Source organism: Mustelus asterias, unplaced genomic scaffold, assembly GCF_964213995.1.
Source record: "Mustelus asterias unplaced genomic scaffold, sMusAst1.hap1.1 HAP1_SCAFFOLD_1330, whole genome shotgun sequence".
In the NCBI taxonomy this organism is placed as follows: Eukaryota; Metazoa; Chordata; class Chondrichthyes; order Carcharhiniformes; family Triakidae; genus Mustelus; species Mustelus asterias.
The window spans coordinates 41,336-58,877 of NW_027591275.1; the positions used below are offsets into that span (position 1 = coordinate 41,336).

General features: G+C 48.2%; 1 protein-coding gene across 1 annotated transcript in view; it reads left to right on the forward strand.

Moving 5' to 3' along the window:
- The window catches only part of LOC144488152 (BTB/POZ domain-containing protein 9-like), a 68,230-nt gene that overhangs the window by 41,225 nt on the left and 9,463 nt on the right, over nt 1-17,542 (forward strand). Inside the window, exon 4 of the mRNA XM_078206173.1 lies at nt 15,565-15,829. Within this exon, the coding sequence (XP_078062299.1) occupies nt 15,565-15,829 (265 nt within the window). The remainder of the gene's footprint in view (nt 1-15,564; nt 15,830-17,542) is intronic.

The following is a 17,542-nucleotide window of genomic DNA, read 5'->3' on the forward strand; positions in this document are numbered from 1 at the left end:
TTTACTACCTCTCCATGTATACCTAACGACTGAACCTTCCTAACTAACCTCCCATGAGGGACCTTGTCAAAGGCCTTGCTGAAATCCAGGTAGACAACATCCACCACCTTCCCTTCATCCACTTTCCTGGTAACCTCCTCGAAAAACTCTAATAGATTGGTCAAACATGACCTACCAAGCACAAAGCCATGTTGACTCTCCCTAATAAGTCCCTGTCTATCCAAATATTGGTAGATCCTATCCCTTATCACATCTTCCAATAACTTGCCCACCACCGACGTCAAACTTACTGGCTGATAATTTCCCGGATTTCTTTTGGAACCTTTTTTAAACAACGGAACAACATGAGCCACCCTCCAATTATCCGGCACCTCCCCCGTGAACACTGACATTTTAAATATGTCTGCCAGGGCCCCTGCAAGTTCAACACTAGCTTCCCTCAAGGTCCGTGGGAATACCCTGTCCGGTCCTGGGGATTTATCCACTCTGATTTGCCTCAAGACAGCGAGCACCTCCTCCCCTTTAATCTGTAAAGGTTCCATGGCCTCCCTACCAGTTTGCCCTATTTCCGTAGACTCCATGCCCGTTACCTCAGTAAATACGGATGCAAAAAAACCATTTAGTATCTCCCCCATCTCTTTTGGTTCCATACACAGTCTACCACTCTGGTCTTCAAGAGGACCAATTTTATCCCTCACTATCCTTTTGCTCCTAACATACCTATAGAAGCTCTTTGGATTTTCCTTCACTCTGTCTGCCAAAGCAACCTCATGTCTTCTTTTAGCCCTCCTGATTTCCCTCTTAAGTAGCTTCTTGCACTTTTTATACTCCTCGAGCATCTGATCTGTTCCTTGCTGCCTGTACATTTCATACAACTCTCTCTTCCTCTTAATCAGTGTTACGATCTCCCTCGAGAACCAAGGTTCCTTATTCCGATTTACTTTGCCTTTAATCCTGACAGGAACATACAAACTCTGCACTCTCAAAATTTCTCCTTTGAAGGCCTCCCACTTTCCATTTACATCCTTACCAGAGAACAGCCTGTGCCAATCCACACTTCCCAGAACCCTTCTCATTTCATCAAATTTGGCCTTTTTCCAGTTCAGAACTTCAACCCGAGGACCAAATCTATCCTTATCCACGATCAGGTTGAAACTAATGGCATTATGATCACTGGATCCAAAGTGTTCCCTCACACTCACATCCATCACCTGCCCTAACTCATTTCCCAATAGGAGATCCAATATCGCATCCTCTCTAGTTGGCACCTCTATATACTGGTGTAGAAAATTCTCCTGAACACATTTTACAAACTCTACCCCGTCTAAACCTTTAACAGTATGCGAGTCCCAATCTATATGTGGAAAATTAAAATCCCCTACTATCACAACTTTGTGTTTCTTGCAGTTGTCAGCTATCTCTCCGCTGATTTGCTCCTCCAATTCTCACTGACTATTGGGTGGTCTATAATACAACCCCATTAATGTGGTCATACCTTTCTTGTTTCTCAGCTCCACCCATAGGGCCTCTGTAGACAAGCTCCCTAATCTATCCTGCCTGAGTACCGCTGTAACATTTTCCCTGACCAACAATGCCACCCCCCCCACCTTTTATCCCTCTGCCTCTATCCCGCCTGAAACATTGGAACCCTGGAACATTGAGCTGCCAGTCCTGCCCCTCCTGTAGCCAAGTTTCACTAATGGCTATAATGTCATATTTCCACGTGTCTATCCACACCTTCAGCTCATCTGCCTTCCCCACAATACTCCTGGCATTGAAATAGACACACCTCAGAAGATTATTTCCACCACACTCTACCCTTCCATTTGTGATTTTGCTTGAACTAACCTGTCTTTTTACCCCTGCTCCGCTATCTGCTCTGGCACTCTGGTTCCCATCCCCCTGCAAATCTAGTTTAAACGCTCCCCAATAACACTAGCAAATCTCCCTGCAAGTATATTGGTCCCCTTGTAGTTTAGGTGTAACCCATCTCTCTTGTACAGGTCCCATCTGCCCCAGAAGAGGTCCCAATGATCCAAGAATTGGAAACCCTGCCCCCTGCACCAGTTCCTCAGCCACGTGTTCATCCACCCAAGCATCCTACTCCTGCCCTCACTGGCATGTGGCTCAGGTAGCAATCCTGAGATTACTACCCTCGGGGTCCTGCTTTTTAACTTCCTTCCAAGCTCTTTGTACTCACTCTTTAGGACCTCCTCACTCTTCCTTCCCACGTCATTGGTACTGATGTGTACCACGACATCTGGCTGATCACCTTCCCACTTTAGAACGCGATCAGAGACATCGCTGACCTTGGCACCTGGGAGGCAACAAACCATGCGGGATTCTCTGTCCCGACCACAGAACCTCCTGTCCGTACCTCTGACCATTGAGTCCCCTATCACTACTGCTCTCCTCTTCTTCATCCCACCCTTTTGCGCTGTAGAACTAGACTCAGTATCAGAGTTCCGGCTGTCGCAGCTTGTCCCAGGTAATGCATCTCCCACAACAGGATCCAATTCAGTATACCTGTTTTGGAGGGGTATGGCCACAGGGGAACACTGCTTTGCCTGCCCTTTCACACTGCCATTTCCTCTCCTTACAGTAACCCAATTTCCTGTGCTCTGCTGCTTAGGTGTAACTGTCTCTCTAAAGCTACTATCTATATACTTCTCATTCTCCCGAATTAGATGGAGTCATCAAGCTCCTTCTCCAGTTCCCTAACACGCTTTGCTAGCAGCTGCAGCTGAATGCATCTTTTGCAGGTGCTGTCGTCAGGGATACCGGAGGTCTCCCTGATCTCCCACATCCTGCAAGAGGAGCATTCCAACATCTTGCCTGGCATTTTTTTTTACTCTGGGGGAAAAACAGTAGGAAAGAACTCAAACGGGGAGTTAGAAGGGCAAAAAGAGGTCACGAGATGTTCTTGGCAGGCAGGATTAAGGAGAATCCTAAGGCATTCCATTCATACGTTTGGAAAAAAAAAGTTGTCAGGGAAAAAATCGTACCTCTCGGGGTCAAAGGAGGGGAATTATGCTTAGAACCCAAGGGAATAGGGGAGATCCGAAATGAATACTCTGCATCGGTATTCACGAAGGAGAGGGACGTGTTAACCGGGAGTGTCTCGGAAGGAGGTGTTGACCCGTTAGAGAAAATCTTCACTACAAGGTAGGAAGTGTTAGGTTTTTTAAGGAACATTAAAACTGACAAATCCCCAGTGCCTGATGTCATCTATCCTAGACTGCTCAGGGAGGCGAGAAATGAAATTGCTGGGCCTCTGACGGAAATCTTTGTCGCTTCTTTGGACACAGGTGTGGTCCCTGAGGATTGGAGGATAGCGAATGTGGTCCCGTTGTTTAAGAAGGGTAGCAGGGATAACCCGGGAAATTATAGGCCGGTGAGCTTGACATCTGTGGGAGGGAAGTTGTTGGAGAGGATTCTTAGAGACAGGATGTATGTGCATTTAGAACGGAACAATCTCATTAGTGACAGACAGCATGGTTTTGTAAGAGGGAGGTCGTGCCTTACTAATTTGGTGGGGTTTTTTGAGGAAGTGACAAAAACGGTTGATGAAGGAAGGGCCGTGGATGTCGTCTATATGGATTTCAGTAAGGCATTTGACAAAGTCCCACATGGCAGGTTGGTTAAGAAGGTTAAGGCTCATGGGCTACAAGGAGCAGTGGCTGGATGGGTGGAGAAGTGGCTTGGCCATAGGAGACAGAGAGTAGCGGTCGAAGGGTCTTTTTCCGGCTGGAGGTCTGTGACCAGTGGTGTTCCGCAGGGCTCTGCTATTTGTGATATATATAATTGATTTGGAAGAAGGTGTAACTGGTGTTATCAGCAAGTTTGTGGATGACACAAAGATGGCTGGAATTACGGAAAGCGCTGAGCATTGTCGGGCAATACAGCAGGATATAGATAGGCTGGAAAATTGGGCGGAGAGGTGGTAGATAGAATTTAATCCCGAGAAATGCGAAGTGATGCGTTTTGGAAGAAATAATGTAGGGAGGAGTTATACAATAAATGGCAGAGCCATCAAGAGTATAGAAACGCAGATGGACCGAGGTGTGCAAGATCACAAATCCTTGAAGATGGCAACACAGGTGGAGAAGGTGGTGAAGAAGGCATATGGTATGCTTGCCTTTATAGGGTGGGGTATCGAGTATAAAAGCTGGAGTCTGATGATGCAGCTGTATAGAACGCTGGTTAGGCCACATTTGGAGTACTGCGTCCAGTTCTGGTCGCCGCACTACCAGAAGGACGTGGGGGCATTAGACAGAGTGCAGCGAAGGTTCACCAGGATGTTGCCTGGTATGGAGGGTCTTAGCTATGAGGAGAGATTGGATAAGCTGGGCTTGTTCTCCCTGGAAAGACGGAGAATGAGGGGAGACCTAATAGAAGATTATGAAGGGGATAGATAGGGTCAACGGTGGGAAGCTTTTTCCCAGATCAGAAAGGCACCGGCTGCGGAAAGGCACTTCGAGGGGGATCTGCACACTGAGGTAATATGGGCTGAGGTTAGAAATAGGAAAGGAGCGGTCACGTTCTGAGGAGTTTACTATAGGCCCCCAAATAGTAATAGAGATGTGGAGGAAGAAATTGCTAAGCAGATTATGGATATGTGTGGGGTTCACAGGGTAGTTGTCATGGGGGACTTTAACTTTCCAAATATTGATTGGAACCTTTGTCGGTCAAATAGTTCGGATGGGGCAGTTTTTGTGCAGTGTGTGCAGGAGGGTTTCCTGACACAATCTGTGGATAGGCCGACAAGAGGTGAGGCCACATTGGATTTGGTACTGGGAAATGAACCGGGCCAAGGGGCTAGATGGCCTACTCCTGCTCCTATTTCTTATGTTCTTAAGTGTTAGATTTGGTTGTGGGAGAGCACTTTGGAGATAGTGACCACAATTCGGTCTCTTTTGTTATTGCAATGGAGAGGGATAGGGCCATACGGCAGGGCAAGGTTTACAATTGGGGGAGAGGTAATTATGATGCGATTAGGCAAGAATTAGGGGGCATAAGTTGGGAACAGAAACTGTCAGGGAAAGGCACTAATGAAAAGTGGAACTTTTTCAAGGAACAAATACTGGGTGTCCTTGATAGGTATGTCCCTGTCAGGCAGGGAGGAAATGGCCGAGTGAGGGAACGATGGTTCACGAAAGAGGTGGAATGTCTTGTGAAAAGGAAGAGGGAAACTTATGTAGGGATGAGGAAACAAGGTTCAGATGGCTCGATTGAGGGTTACAAGTTAGCAAGGAACGAGCTGAAAAAGGGGCTGAGGAGAGCTAGGAGGGGACATGAGCAGTCCTTGGCGGGTCGGATCAAGGAAAACCCCAAGGCTTTTTACTCTTATGTGAGGAATAAAAGAATGACCAGGGTGAGGTTAGGGCCGATCAAGGACAGTAGTGGGAACTTGTGTATGGAGTCAGTAGAGATAGGCAAGGTGATGAATCAATACTTTTCTTCAGTGTTCACCAAAGAGAGGGGCCATGTTTTTGAAGAAGAGAAGGTGTTACAGGCTAATAGGCTGGAGGAAATAGATGTTCGGAGGGAGGATGTCCTGGCAGTTTTGAATAAACTGAAGGTCAATAGGTCCCCTGGGCCTGATGAAATATATCCTAGGATTCTTTGGGAGGGATGGGATGAGATTGCAGAGCCTTTGGCTTTGATCTTTGGGTCCTCACTGTCCACGGGGATGGTGCCAGAGGACTGGAGAGTGGTGAATGTTGTTCCTCTGTTTAAGAAAGCGAATAGAAATGACCCTGTTAATTATAGACCGGTTAGTCTTACTTCGGTGGTTGGTAAATTGATGGAAAAGGTCCTTAGGGATGGGATTTGCGACCATTTAGAAAGATGCGGTGTGTGTTAGCTTTTATTAACAGGGGGTTGGAGTTTAGGAGCCGTGGGGTTATGCTGCAACTGTACAGGACCTTGGTGAGACCACATTTGGAATTTTGTGTGCAGTTCTGGTCACCTCACTATAAGAAGGATGTGGAAGCGCTGGAAAGAGTGCAGAGGAGATTTACCAGGATGCTGCCTGGTTTGGAGGGTAGGTCTTATGAGGAAAGGTTGAGGGAGCTCGGGCTGTTCTCTCTGGAGCGGAGGAGGCTGAGGGGAGACTTAATAGAGGTTTATAAAATGATGAAGGGGATAGATAGAGTGAACGTTCAAAGACTATTCCCTCGGGTGGATGGAGCTATTACAAGGGGGCATAACTATAGGGTTCGTGGTGGAAGATATAGGAAGGATATCAGAGGTAGGTTCTTTACGCAGGGTGTGGAATGGACTGCCTGCAGTGATAGTGGAGTCAGACACTTTAGGAACATTTAAGCGGTTATTGGATAGGCACATGGAGCACACCAGGATGATAGGGAGTGGGATAGTTTGATCTTGGTTTCAGATAAAGCTCGGCACAACATCGTGGGCCGAAGGGCCTGTTCTGTGCTGTACTGTTCTATGTTCTATCTATGTTCTATCCTTGATTAACAATGCTACTCCTCCACCTCTTTTACCAGCTTCCCTACACTTACTGAAACATCTATACCCCGGAAGCCCAACAACCATTCCTGTCTTTGTTCTACCCATGTCACCGTAATGGCCACAAGATCGTAGTCCCAAGTACCAATCCACGCCCCAAGTTCATCTACCTTGTTCCGGATGCTCCTTGCATTGAAGTAGACACACTTCAACCCACCTTCCTGTCTACTGGTACCCACCCTTGACCTTGATACCTTCCCCGATACCTTCCCCAATACCTCACTACCCTCAACACTGACTTCCGGACTACAACTCCTTTTCCCACCCCCCTGACACATTAGTTTAAACCCCCCTTAAGAGCCGTAGCAAATTTCCCTCCCAGGATATTGGTGCCCTACTGGTTCAGGTGCACCCCGTCCTTTTTGTACAGGTCCCACCTTCCCCAGAATGTGTTCCAATTACCCACGTAGCTGAAACCCTCCCTCCTACACCATCCCTGCAACCACATGTTTAAGTGCACTCTCTCCCTGTTCCTCAACTCGCTATCGCGTGGCACCGGCAACGTACCAGAGATGTTTTGTGTTTAATACATTCAATGAACCACGGTAGCACAGTGGTTAGCACTGCTGCTTCACAGCTCCAGGGTCCCGGGTTCGATTCCCGGCTCGGGTCACTGTCTGTGTGGAGTTTGCACATTCTCCTCGTGTTTGCGTGGGTTTCCTCCGGGTGCTCCGGTTTCCTCCCACAGTCCAAAGATGTGCGGGTTAGGTTGATTGGCCAGGTTAAAAATTGCCCCTTAGAGTCCTGAGATGCGTAGGTTAGAGGGATTAGCGGGTAAATATGTGGGGGTAGGACCTGGGTGGGATTGTGGTCGGTGCAGACTCGATGGGCCGAATGGCCTCCTTCTGCACTGTAGGGTTTCTATGTCTCCGGGCTACCCTTGTCAATTTGATTATTCCAATCTATGTGCATATTTAAATCACCCATGTTTATTGCCATGTCTTTCTTATATGTCAGAATCATACATAGAACAGAAACAAAATACAGCACAAACAGGCCCTTCGGCCCACAAGTTGCGCCGGTCATGTCCCTACCTACCTAGGCTTATATATAACATAGAAACATAGAAAACTACAGCACAAAACAGGCCCTTTGGCCCCACTAGTTGTGCCGAACATATCCTACCTTTTAGGCCTATCTATAGTTTAGTATGATCAAAAGTAGTCAGCACGGCTTTGTCAAGGGCAGGTCGTGCCTTACGAGCCTGGTTGAGTTCTTTGAAAATGTGACCAAACACATTGACGAAGGAAGAGCGGTGGATGTGGTCTATATGGACTTCAGCAAGGCGTTCGATAAGGTCCCCCATGCAAGACTTCTTGAGAAAGTGAGAGGGCATGGGATCCAAGGGGCTGTTGCCTTGTGGATCCAGAACTGGCTTGCCTGCAGAAGGCAGAGAGTGGCTGTGGAGGGGTCTTTCTCTGCATGGAGGTCAGTGACCAGTGGAGTGCCCCAGGGATCTGTTCTGGGACCCTTGCTGTTTGTCATTTTCATAAATGACCTGGATGAGGAAGTGGAGGGATGGGTTGGTAAGTTTGCTGACGACACCAAGGTAGGTGGTGTTGTGGATAGTTTGGAGGGATGTCAGAAGTTGCAGCGAGATATAGATAGAATGCAAGACTGGGCGGAGAAGTGGCAGATGGACTTCAACCCGGATAAGTGTGTGGTGATCCATTTTGGCAGATCCAATGGGATGAAGCAGCAGTATAATATGAAGGGTACCATTCTTAGCAGTGTAGAGGATCAGAAGGACCTTGGGGTCCGGGTCCATAGGACTCTTAAATCGGCCTCGCAGGTGGAGGATGCGGTCAAGAAGGCGTACGGCGTACTGGCCTTCATTAATCGAGGGATTGAGTTTAGGAGTCGGGAGATAATGCTGCAGCTTTATAGGACCCTGGTTAGACCCCACTTGGAGTACTGCGCGCAGTTCTGGTCACCTCATTACAGGAAAGATGTTGAAGCCATTGAAAGGGTGCAGAGGAGATTTACAAGGATGTTGCCTGGATTGGGGGGCATGCCTTATGAGGATAGGTTGAGGGAGCTTGGTCTCTTCTCCCTGGAGAGACGAAGGATGAGAGGTGACCTGATAGAGGTTTACAAGATGTTGAGAGGTCTGGATAGGGTAGACTCTCAGAGGCTATTTCCAAGGGCTGAAATGGTTGCTACGAGAGGACACAGGTTTAAGGTGCTGGGGGGTAGGTACAGAGGAGATGTCAGGGGTAAGTTTTTCACTCAGAGGGTGGTGGGTGAGTGGAATCGGCTGACGTCGGTGGTGGTGGAGGCAAACTCGTTGGGGTCTTTTAAGAGACTTCTGGATGAGTACATGGGATTTAATGGGATTGAGGGCTATAGATAGGCCTAGAGGTGGGGATGTGATCGGCGCAACTTGTGGGCCGAAGGGCCTGTTTGTGCTGTGGCTTTCTATGTTCTATGTTCTAACCCTCCATCCTATTACGTCCCATGTACTCATCCAGGAGTCTCTTAAAAGACCCTATTGAGTTTGGCTCCACCACCACTGACGGCAGCCAATTAATTCCACTCGCCCACCACCCTCTGTGTGAAAAACTTACCCCAAACATTTCCTCTGTACCTACCCCCCAGCACCTTAAACCTGTGTCCTCTCGTAGCAGCCATTTCCACCTTGGGAAAAGCCTCTGAGAGTCCACCCGATCTATGCCTCTCAACATCTTATATACCACCAGTAGGTCTCCTCTCATCCTACGTCTCTCCAAGGAGAAAAGACCGAGCTTCATCAGCCTATCCTCATAAGGCATGCCACTCAATCCAGGCAACATCCTTGTAAATCTCCTCTGCACCCTTTCAATCTTTTCCACATCCTTCCTGTAATGAGGCGACCAGAACTGAGCACAGTACTCCAAGTGGGGTCTGACGAGGGTCTTATATAGCTGCATCATTATCCCCGGACTCCTAAACTCAATCCCTCGATTGATAAAGGCCAGCACACCATACGCCTTCTTGACCACCTCCTCCACCTGCGGGGCCGATTTTAGAGTCCTATGGACCCGGACCCCAAGGTCCGTCTGATCCTCTACCGTACTAAGAGTCTTTCCCTTTATATTGTACTCCTTCATCCCATTTGACCTGCCAAAATGGACCACTACGAATTTATCTGGGTTGAAGTCCATCTGCTACTTCTCCGCCCAGTCTTGCATCCTATCTATGCCCTCTTTAACTTCTGACATCCCTCCAGACTATCCACAACACCACCAACCTTCGTGTCGTCGGCAAACTTACCAACCCATCCCTCCACTTTGTCACCCAGGTCATTTATGAAACTGACAAACAGCAAGGGTCCCAGAACAGATCCCTGGGGCACACCACTGGTGACCGACCTCCAATTGGAAAAAGACCCATCTATACCCACTCTCTGCCTCCTTTGGGCAAGCCAGTTCTGGATCCACAGGGCAGCAGCCCCTTGGATCCCATGCCCTCTCACTGTTTCTGGAAGCCTTGCATGGGGGACCTTATCGAACGCCTTGCTAAAATCTATATAAACCACATCTACCGCCTTCCCTTCGTCAATGTGTTTAGTCACATTTTCGAAGAACTCCACCAGGCTCGTAAGGCACGATCTGCTTTTGACAAAGCCATGCTGAGTATTCTTGAGCATACTAAACCTCTCTAAATGCTCATATATCCTGTCCCTCAGGATCTTCTCCATCAGCTTACCAACCACTGAGGTTAGACTCACCGGTCGGTAATTTCCTGGGCTATCCCTATTCCCCTTCTTGAAAATAGGAACCACATCCACAATCCTCCAATCCTCCGGCACCTCTCCCGTCTGCATCGACGATGCAAAAATCATCGCCAGAGGCTCTGCAATCTCTTCCCTCGCCTCCCACAGTAACCTGGGGTACATCCCATCTGGATTAATCTATCTTGATGCCAGTCAAAGATTCCAGCACAACCTCTTTGTTAAAGTCCACATACTCAATCCTTTCAGTCCACCGCACGCCCGCAGTACATCCACCCAGGTCCTTCTCCTCTGTGAAAACTGAGGCAAAATACTCATTGAGCACCTCTGCCATTTCTACTGGTTCCGTACAGACTTTCCCGCCTTCACCTTTTATAGGCCCTATTCCGTCACGTTTCAACCTTTTACTCTTTACATATTTATCGAACGCTTGAGGGTTCTCCTTAATCCTACCTACCAGGGGCTTCTTGTGACCCCTCTTGGCTCTCCTAATTTCCTTCTTTAGTCCCTTCCTAGGTTTACCAGGATGTTGCCTGGTATGGAGGGTCTCAGCTATGAGGAGAGATTGGGTAAACTAGGTTGTTCTCCCTGGAAAGACGGAGAATGAAGGGGACCTAATAGAGGTGTACAAGATTATGAAGAGTATAGATAGGGAGAACAGTGGGAAGCTTTTTCCTAGTTCGGAGGTGACGATCACGAGGGGCCACGGGCTCAAGGTGAGAGGGGCGAAGTATAACTCAGATATCAGAGGGACGTTTTTTACACAGAGAGTGGTGGGGGCCTGGAATGCGCTGCCAAGCAGGGTGGTGGAGGCAGGCACGCTGACATCGTTTAAGACTTACCTGGATAGTCATATGAGCAATCTGGGAATGGAGGGATACAAACGAATGGCCTAGTTGGACCAATGAGCGGCACAGGCTTGGAGGGCCGAAGGGCCTGTTTCCTGTGCTGTACTGTTCATTGTTCTTTGTTCAATCACTGCTAAATACGTTGAACAATCCCCAAGATTAGGAGTTAATTGTATTTCTTCAGAAAAAGATATGTTGAGAAACCTGAGCACACTGATTCTGTGACCTTTCAATGCTTTGGATAATGATTTTTTTATTGAGCTGTATATTGATTTTAACTAGCAGACAAAGCAATCCTATGGAAAGACTTAGGAATGTCACCCTCACGGCCCAGGGAGTCTTTTTCAGTCGTCTCTGTATCTACCCCCAGGCGGCTCTGCTCAAAGTGGTTTCTGTATCTACCCACAGGCAGCCCTGCTCAATGTGCTGTCTGAGCAGGGCTGCCTGTGGGTAGAAACAATGTTGTATCACGATATCTACCCACAGGCAGCCCTGCTCAATGTGGTGTCTGTATCTACCCACAGGCAGCCCTGCTCAATGTGGTGTCTGTATCTACCCACAGGCAGCCCTGCTCAATGTGGTGTCTGTATCTACCCACAGGCAGCCCTGCTCAATGTGGTGTCTGTATCTACCCACAGGCAGCCCTGCTCAATGTGGTGTCTGTATCGACCCACAGGCAGCCCTGCTCAATGTGGTCCCTGTATCGACCCACAGGCGGCCCTGCTCAATGTGGTCTCTGTATCTACCCACAGGCAGCCCTGCTCAATGTTGTATCTCGATATCTACCCACAGGCAGCCCTGCTCAATGTGGTCTCTGTATTGACCCACATGCAGCCCTGGTCAATGTTCAATAAGAATTCTCACAACACCAGGTTAAAGTCCAATAGGTTTATTTGGTAGCACGAGCTTTCGGAGCACTGCCCCTTCATCAGGTGAGTGGAGAGTTAGGTTCACAAACAAGGCATATATAGACAGAGACTCAATTGCAAGATAATATTTGGAATGCGAGTCTTAACAGGTAATCAAGTGCAGACAATGCAAGTGGAGAGGGTTAAGCGAATTGGACTCCTCCAGAAATCCGCTGCCCTTGACTCGACATGTATGCCCAAGCCATCAGGAGGTGCATCAATGCCAGATTCATCAGCCACACTCACAAGACAGCCCCAAATGTCGTCCAAGCGCAACGCAACGCCATCTGCGCTCTCAAGACCAACTGCAACATTGTCATCAAACCAGCAGACAAAGGCAGGGCCACCGTCATACTGAACAGAATGGATTACTGCCAAGAAGTGTACTGACAACTGAACAACCAGGAACACTACAGACAGTTACCCGCAGATCCGACCAAAGAACACACCCGCCAACTCAACAGATTGATGACGACCTTTGATCCGGACCTTCAGAGCACCCTCTGTGCTCTCTCCCACATACACCCGCGTTGGAGATCTCTACTGCCTCCCGAAGATGCACAAGGCCAACACATGTGGCCGTCCCATCGTATCAGGCAATGGGACTCTGTGTGAGAATCTCTCTGGCTACGTTGAGGGCATCCTGAGGGCCTTAATGCTTACGTGGAATTTGGATGTGGTTGTGGTGACGGAGACATGGTAAAAAGAAGGACAGGACTGGCAGCTGAATATTCCGGGGTATAAGTGTTTTAGGCGAGACAAAAGAGGGGCTAAAAAAGGTGGGGGAGTAGCAGTATTAGTTAGGGAGCATATTACAGTGGTGCAAAGGGTGGACAATTTAGAGGGGTCATGTAATAAAGAACAAAGAACAATACAGCACAGGAACAGGCCCTTCGGCCCTCCAAGCCCGCGCCGCTTCCTGGTCCAAACTAGACCATTCTTTTGTATCCCTCCATTCCACTCCATTCATATGGCTATCTAGATAAGTCTTAAACGTTCCCAGTGTGTCCGCCTCCACCACCTTGCCCGGCTGCACATTCCAGGCCCCCACCACCCTCTGCGTAAAATACGTCCTTCTGATATCCGTGTTAAACCTCCCCCCACCTCACCTTGAACCTATGACCCCTCGTGAACGTCACCACCGACCTTATAGAATCATAGAATCATAGAAACCCTACAGTGCAGAAGGAGGCCATTCGGCCCATCGAGTCTGCACCGACCACAATCCCACCCAGGCCCTACCCCCACATATTTACCTGCTAATCCCTCTAACCTACGCATCTCAGGACTCTAAGGGGCAATTTTTTTTTAACCTGGCCAATCAACCTAACCCGCACATCTTTGGACTGTGGGAGGAAACCGGAGCACCCGGAGGAAACCCACGCAGACACGAGGAGAATGTGCAAACTCCACACAGACAGTGACCCGAGCCGGGAATCGAACCCGGGACCCTGGAGCTGTGAAGCAGCAGTGCTAACCACTGTGCTACCGTGCTGCCCCGTGCTGGGAAAAAGCATCCCACATTCACCCTATCTATGCCTTTCATAATTTTATACACCTCTATTAGGTCACCCCTCATCCTCCGTCTTTCCAGTGAGAGCAACCCCAGTTTACCCAATCTCTCCTCATAACTAAGCCCTTCCATACCAGGCAACATCCTGGTCAACCTCCTCTGCACTCTCTCTAAAGCCTCCACGTCCTTCTGGTAGTGTGGCAACCAGAACTGGGCGCAGTATTCCAAATGCGGCCGAACCAACGTTCTATCCAACTGCAACATCAGACCCCAACTTTTATACTCTATGCCCCGTCCTATAAAGGCAAGCATGCCATATGTCTTCTTCACCGCCTTCTCCACCTGTGCCGTCACCTTCAAGGATCTGTGGACTTGCACACCCAGGTCCCTCTGCGTATCTACACCCTTTATGGTTCTGCCATTTATCGTATAGCTCCCCCCTACATTAGTTCTACCAAAATGAATCACTTCGCATTTATCTGGATTGAACTCCATCTGCCATTTCTTTGCCCAAATTTCCAGCCTATCTATATCCTTCTGCAGCCCCTGACAATGTTCCTCACTATCTGCAAGTCCAGCCATTTTCGTGTCGTCCGCAAACTTACTGATCACGCCAGTTCCACCTTCTTCCAGATCGTTTATATAAATCACAAACAGCAGAAGTCCCAATGCAGAGCCCTGCGGAACACTACTAGTCACAGGCCTCCAGTCGGAAAAAGACCCTTCCACTATCACCCTCTGTCTTCTGTGACCAAGCCCGTTCTCCTCCCATCGAGCCACCTCCCCCTTTATCCCATGAGATCCAACCTTTTGCACCAACCTTCCATGAGGGACTTTGTCAAACGCTTTACTAAAGTCCATATAGACGACATCCACGGCCCTTCCCTCGTCAACCATTCCAGTCACTTCTTCAAAAAACTCCACCAGGTAATGAGTCACTGTGGGTGGAGCTCAGAAACAGGAAAGGTGCAATCACTATGTTGGGGGTATACTACAGGCCACCCAACAGCTCACGGGAAGTGGAGGAACGGATATGTCAGGAAATTCTAGATATGTGCAGAAAAAATAGGGTTGTTGTAGTGGGAGACTTCAATTTCCCTGGTATAGACTGGAAAGTGCTTAGGGCTGGGGGTCTGGACGGGGAGGAATTTGTAAAATGCGTACTGGAAGGTTCTTTGGAACAGTATGTAGATAGCCCAACTAGAGAGGGGGCTATACTGGATCTAGTTCTGGGAAATGAGCCCGGTCAGGTTGTCAAAGTTGTGGTAGGGGAACATGTGGCAAATAGTGACCACAACACTGTTAACTTTAGGATAGTAATGGACAAGGACGAGTGTTGTCCTAAGGGTGGGGTGCTAAATTGGGGAAAGGCTAACTATAGCCGGATTAGGCAGGAATTGATGGCCGTTGATTGGGAGAGGCTGTTCCGGGGTAAGTCCACGTCTGGCATGTGGGAGTCTTTTAAGGAACAGTTGACAAGGCTGCAGGACAGGCATGTGCCTGTAAAAAGGGTGGATAGGAAAGGTAGGATTCGAGAGCCGTGGATAACCAGGGAAATTGAGGATCTGATTAAAAAGAAAAGAGAGGCGTACGTTAGGTCCAGGCAACTGAAAACTGATGGAGCTCTGGAGGAATACAGAGAGAGTAGGAAAGAACTCAAACGGGGAGTTAGAAGGGCAAAAAGAGGTCACGAGATGTTCTTGGCAGGCAGGATTAAGGAGAATCCTAAGGCATTCTATTCATACGTTAGGAAGAAAAGAGCTGTCAGGGAGAAAATCTATATATGTCCTGTTTGTGAACCCAACTCTCCACTCACCCGATGAAGGGGCAGTGCTCCGAAAGCTCGTGCTACCAAATAAACGTGTTGGACTTTAACCTGGTGTTGTGAGACTTCTTACTGTGCCTACCCCAGTCCAATGCTGGCATCTCCACATTATAGCTGTTCAATGTTGTATCTCAATATCTACCCACAGGCAGCCCTACTCAATGTGCTGTCTGTATCTATCCACAGGCAGCCCTGCTCAATCTGGTGTCTATATCTACCCACAGGCAGCCCTGCTCAATGTCGTCTGTCGAGATTCCTTTGCGGCTGCAGAGAAGGATATTTTCCTGGCACTGATGAACTGGTGTAAACAGAATCCAGATGAGAGACATGTGGAGATTATGAAGGCAGTCCGCTTACCCCTGATGACTTTGACAGAATTGCTTAATGTCGTACGGCCGGCAGCAATGGTGTCCGCTGACACCATTTTAGATGCAATCAAGATCCGCACAGAGAGCCGAGATATGGAACTGAACTACAGAGGCATGCTCAGTAAGTATTGGACACGCGACAGACAAGCCCAGTATGTATTGGACACACGACAGAGTCATAGAGTCATAAAGGTTTACAGCATAGAAACAGGCCTTTCGGCCCAACTTGTCCATTCCGCCCCTTTTTTTTAAACCCCTCAGCTAATCCCAATTGCCTGCATTTGGCCCATATCCCTCTATACCCATTTTATCCATGTAACTGTCGAAATGCTTTTTAAAAGACAAAATTGTACCCGCCTCTACTACTACCTCTGGCAGCTTGTTCCAGACACTCACCACTCTCTGTGTGAAAAAACTGCCCCTCTGGACACTTTTGTATCTTTCCCCTCTCACCTTAAAACTATGCCCTCTAGTTTTAGACTCCCCTACCTTTGGGAAAAGATATTGACTATCTCGCTGACCTGTTCCCCTCATTATTTTATAGACCTCTATAAGATCACCCCTCAGCCTTCTACGCTCCAGAGGAAAAAGTCCCAGTCTATCTAGCCCCTCCTTATAACTCAAACCATCAAGTCCTGGTAGCATCCTAATAATTTTCTTCTGCACTCTTTCTACTTTAATAATATCCTTTCTATAATAGGGTGACCAGAACTGTACACAGTATTCCAAGTGTGGCCTTACCAATGTTTTGTATAACTTCAACAAGATGTCCCAACTCCTGTATTTAATGTTCTGACCAATGAAACCAAGCATGCCGAATGCCTTCTTCACCACTCTGTCCACCTGTAACTCCACTTTCAAGGAGGGATGAACATGTATCCCTAGATCTCTTTGTTCTGTAACTCTCCCCAACGCCCGACCATTACTGCTGTTTGTCATTTTTATTAATGACTTGGATGAGGGCGTGGAAGGATGGATTAGTAAATTTGCAGATGACACTAAAGTCGGTGGAGTTGTAGACAATGCGGATGGAAGTGGCAGGTTACAGAGGGACATAGATAAGCTGCAGAGCTGGGCTGAGAGGTGGCAAATGGAGTTTAATGCGGAAAAGTGTGAGGTGATTCACTTTGGAAGGAGTAACAGGAATACAGAGTACTGGGCTAATGGTAAGATACTTGGTAGTGTGGATGAACAGAGGGATCTGGGTGTCCATGTGCATAGAACATAGAACATAGAACATAGAACATTACAGCGCAGAACAGGCCCTTCGGCCCACGATGTTGCACCGACCAGTTAAAAAAAAAACTGTGACCCTCCAACCTAAACCAATTTCTTTTCGTCCATGAACCTATCTACGGATCTCTTAAACGCCCCCAAACTAGGCGCATTTACTACTGATGCTGGCAGGGCATTCCAATCCCTCACCACCCTCTGGGTAAAGAACCTACCCCTGACATCGGTTCTATAACTACCCCCCCTCAATTTAAAGCCATGCCCCCTCGTGCTGGATTTCTCCATCAGAGGAAAAAGGCTATCACTATCCACCCTATCTAAACCTCTAATCATCTTATATGTTTCAATAAGATCCCCTCTTAGCCGCCGCCTTTCCAGCGAAAACAATCCCAAATCCCTCAGCCTCTCCTCATAGGATCTCCCCTCCATACCAGGCAACATCCTGGTAAACCTCCTCTGCACCCTCTCCAAAGCCTCCACATCCTTCCTGTAATGTGGGGACCAGAACTGCACACAGTACTCCAAGTGCGGCCGCACCAGAGTTGTTTACAGTTGCAACATAACGCTACGACTCCTAAATTCAATCCCCCTACCAATAAAC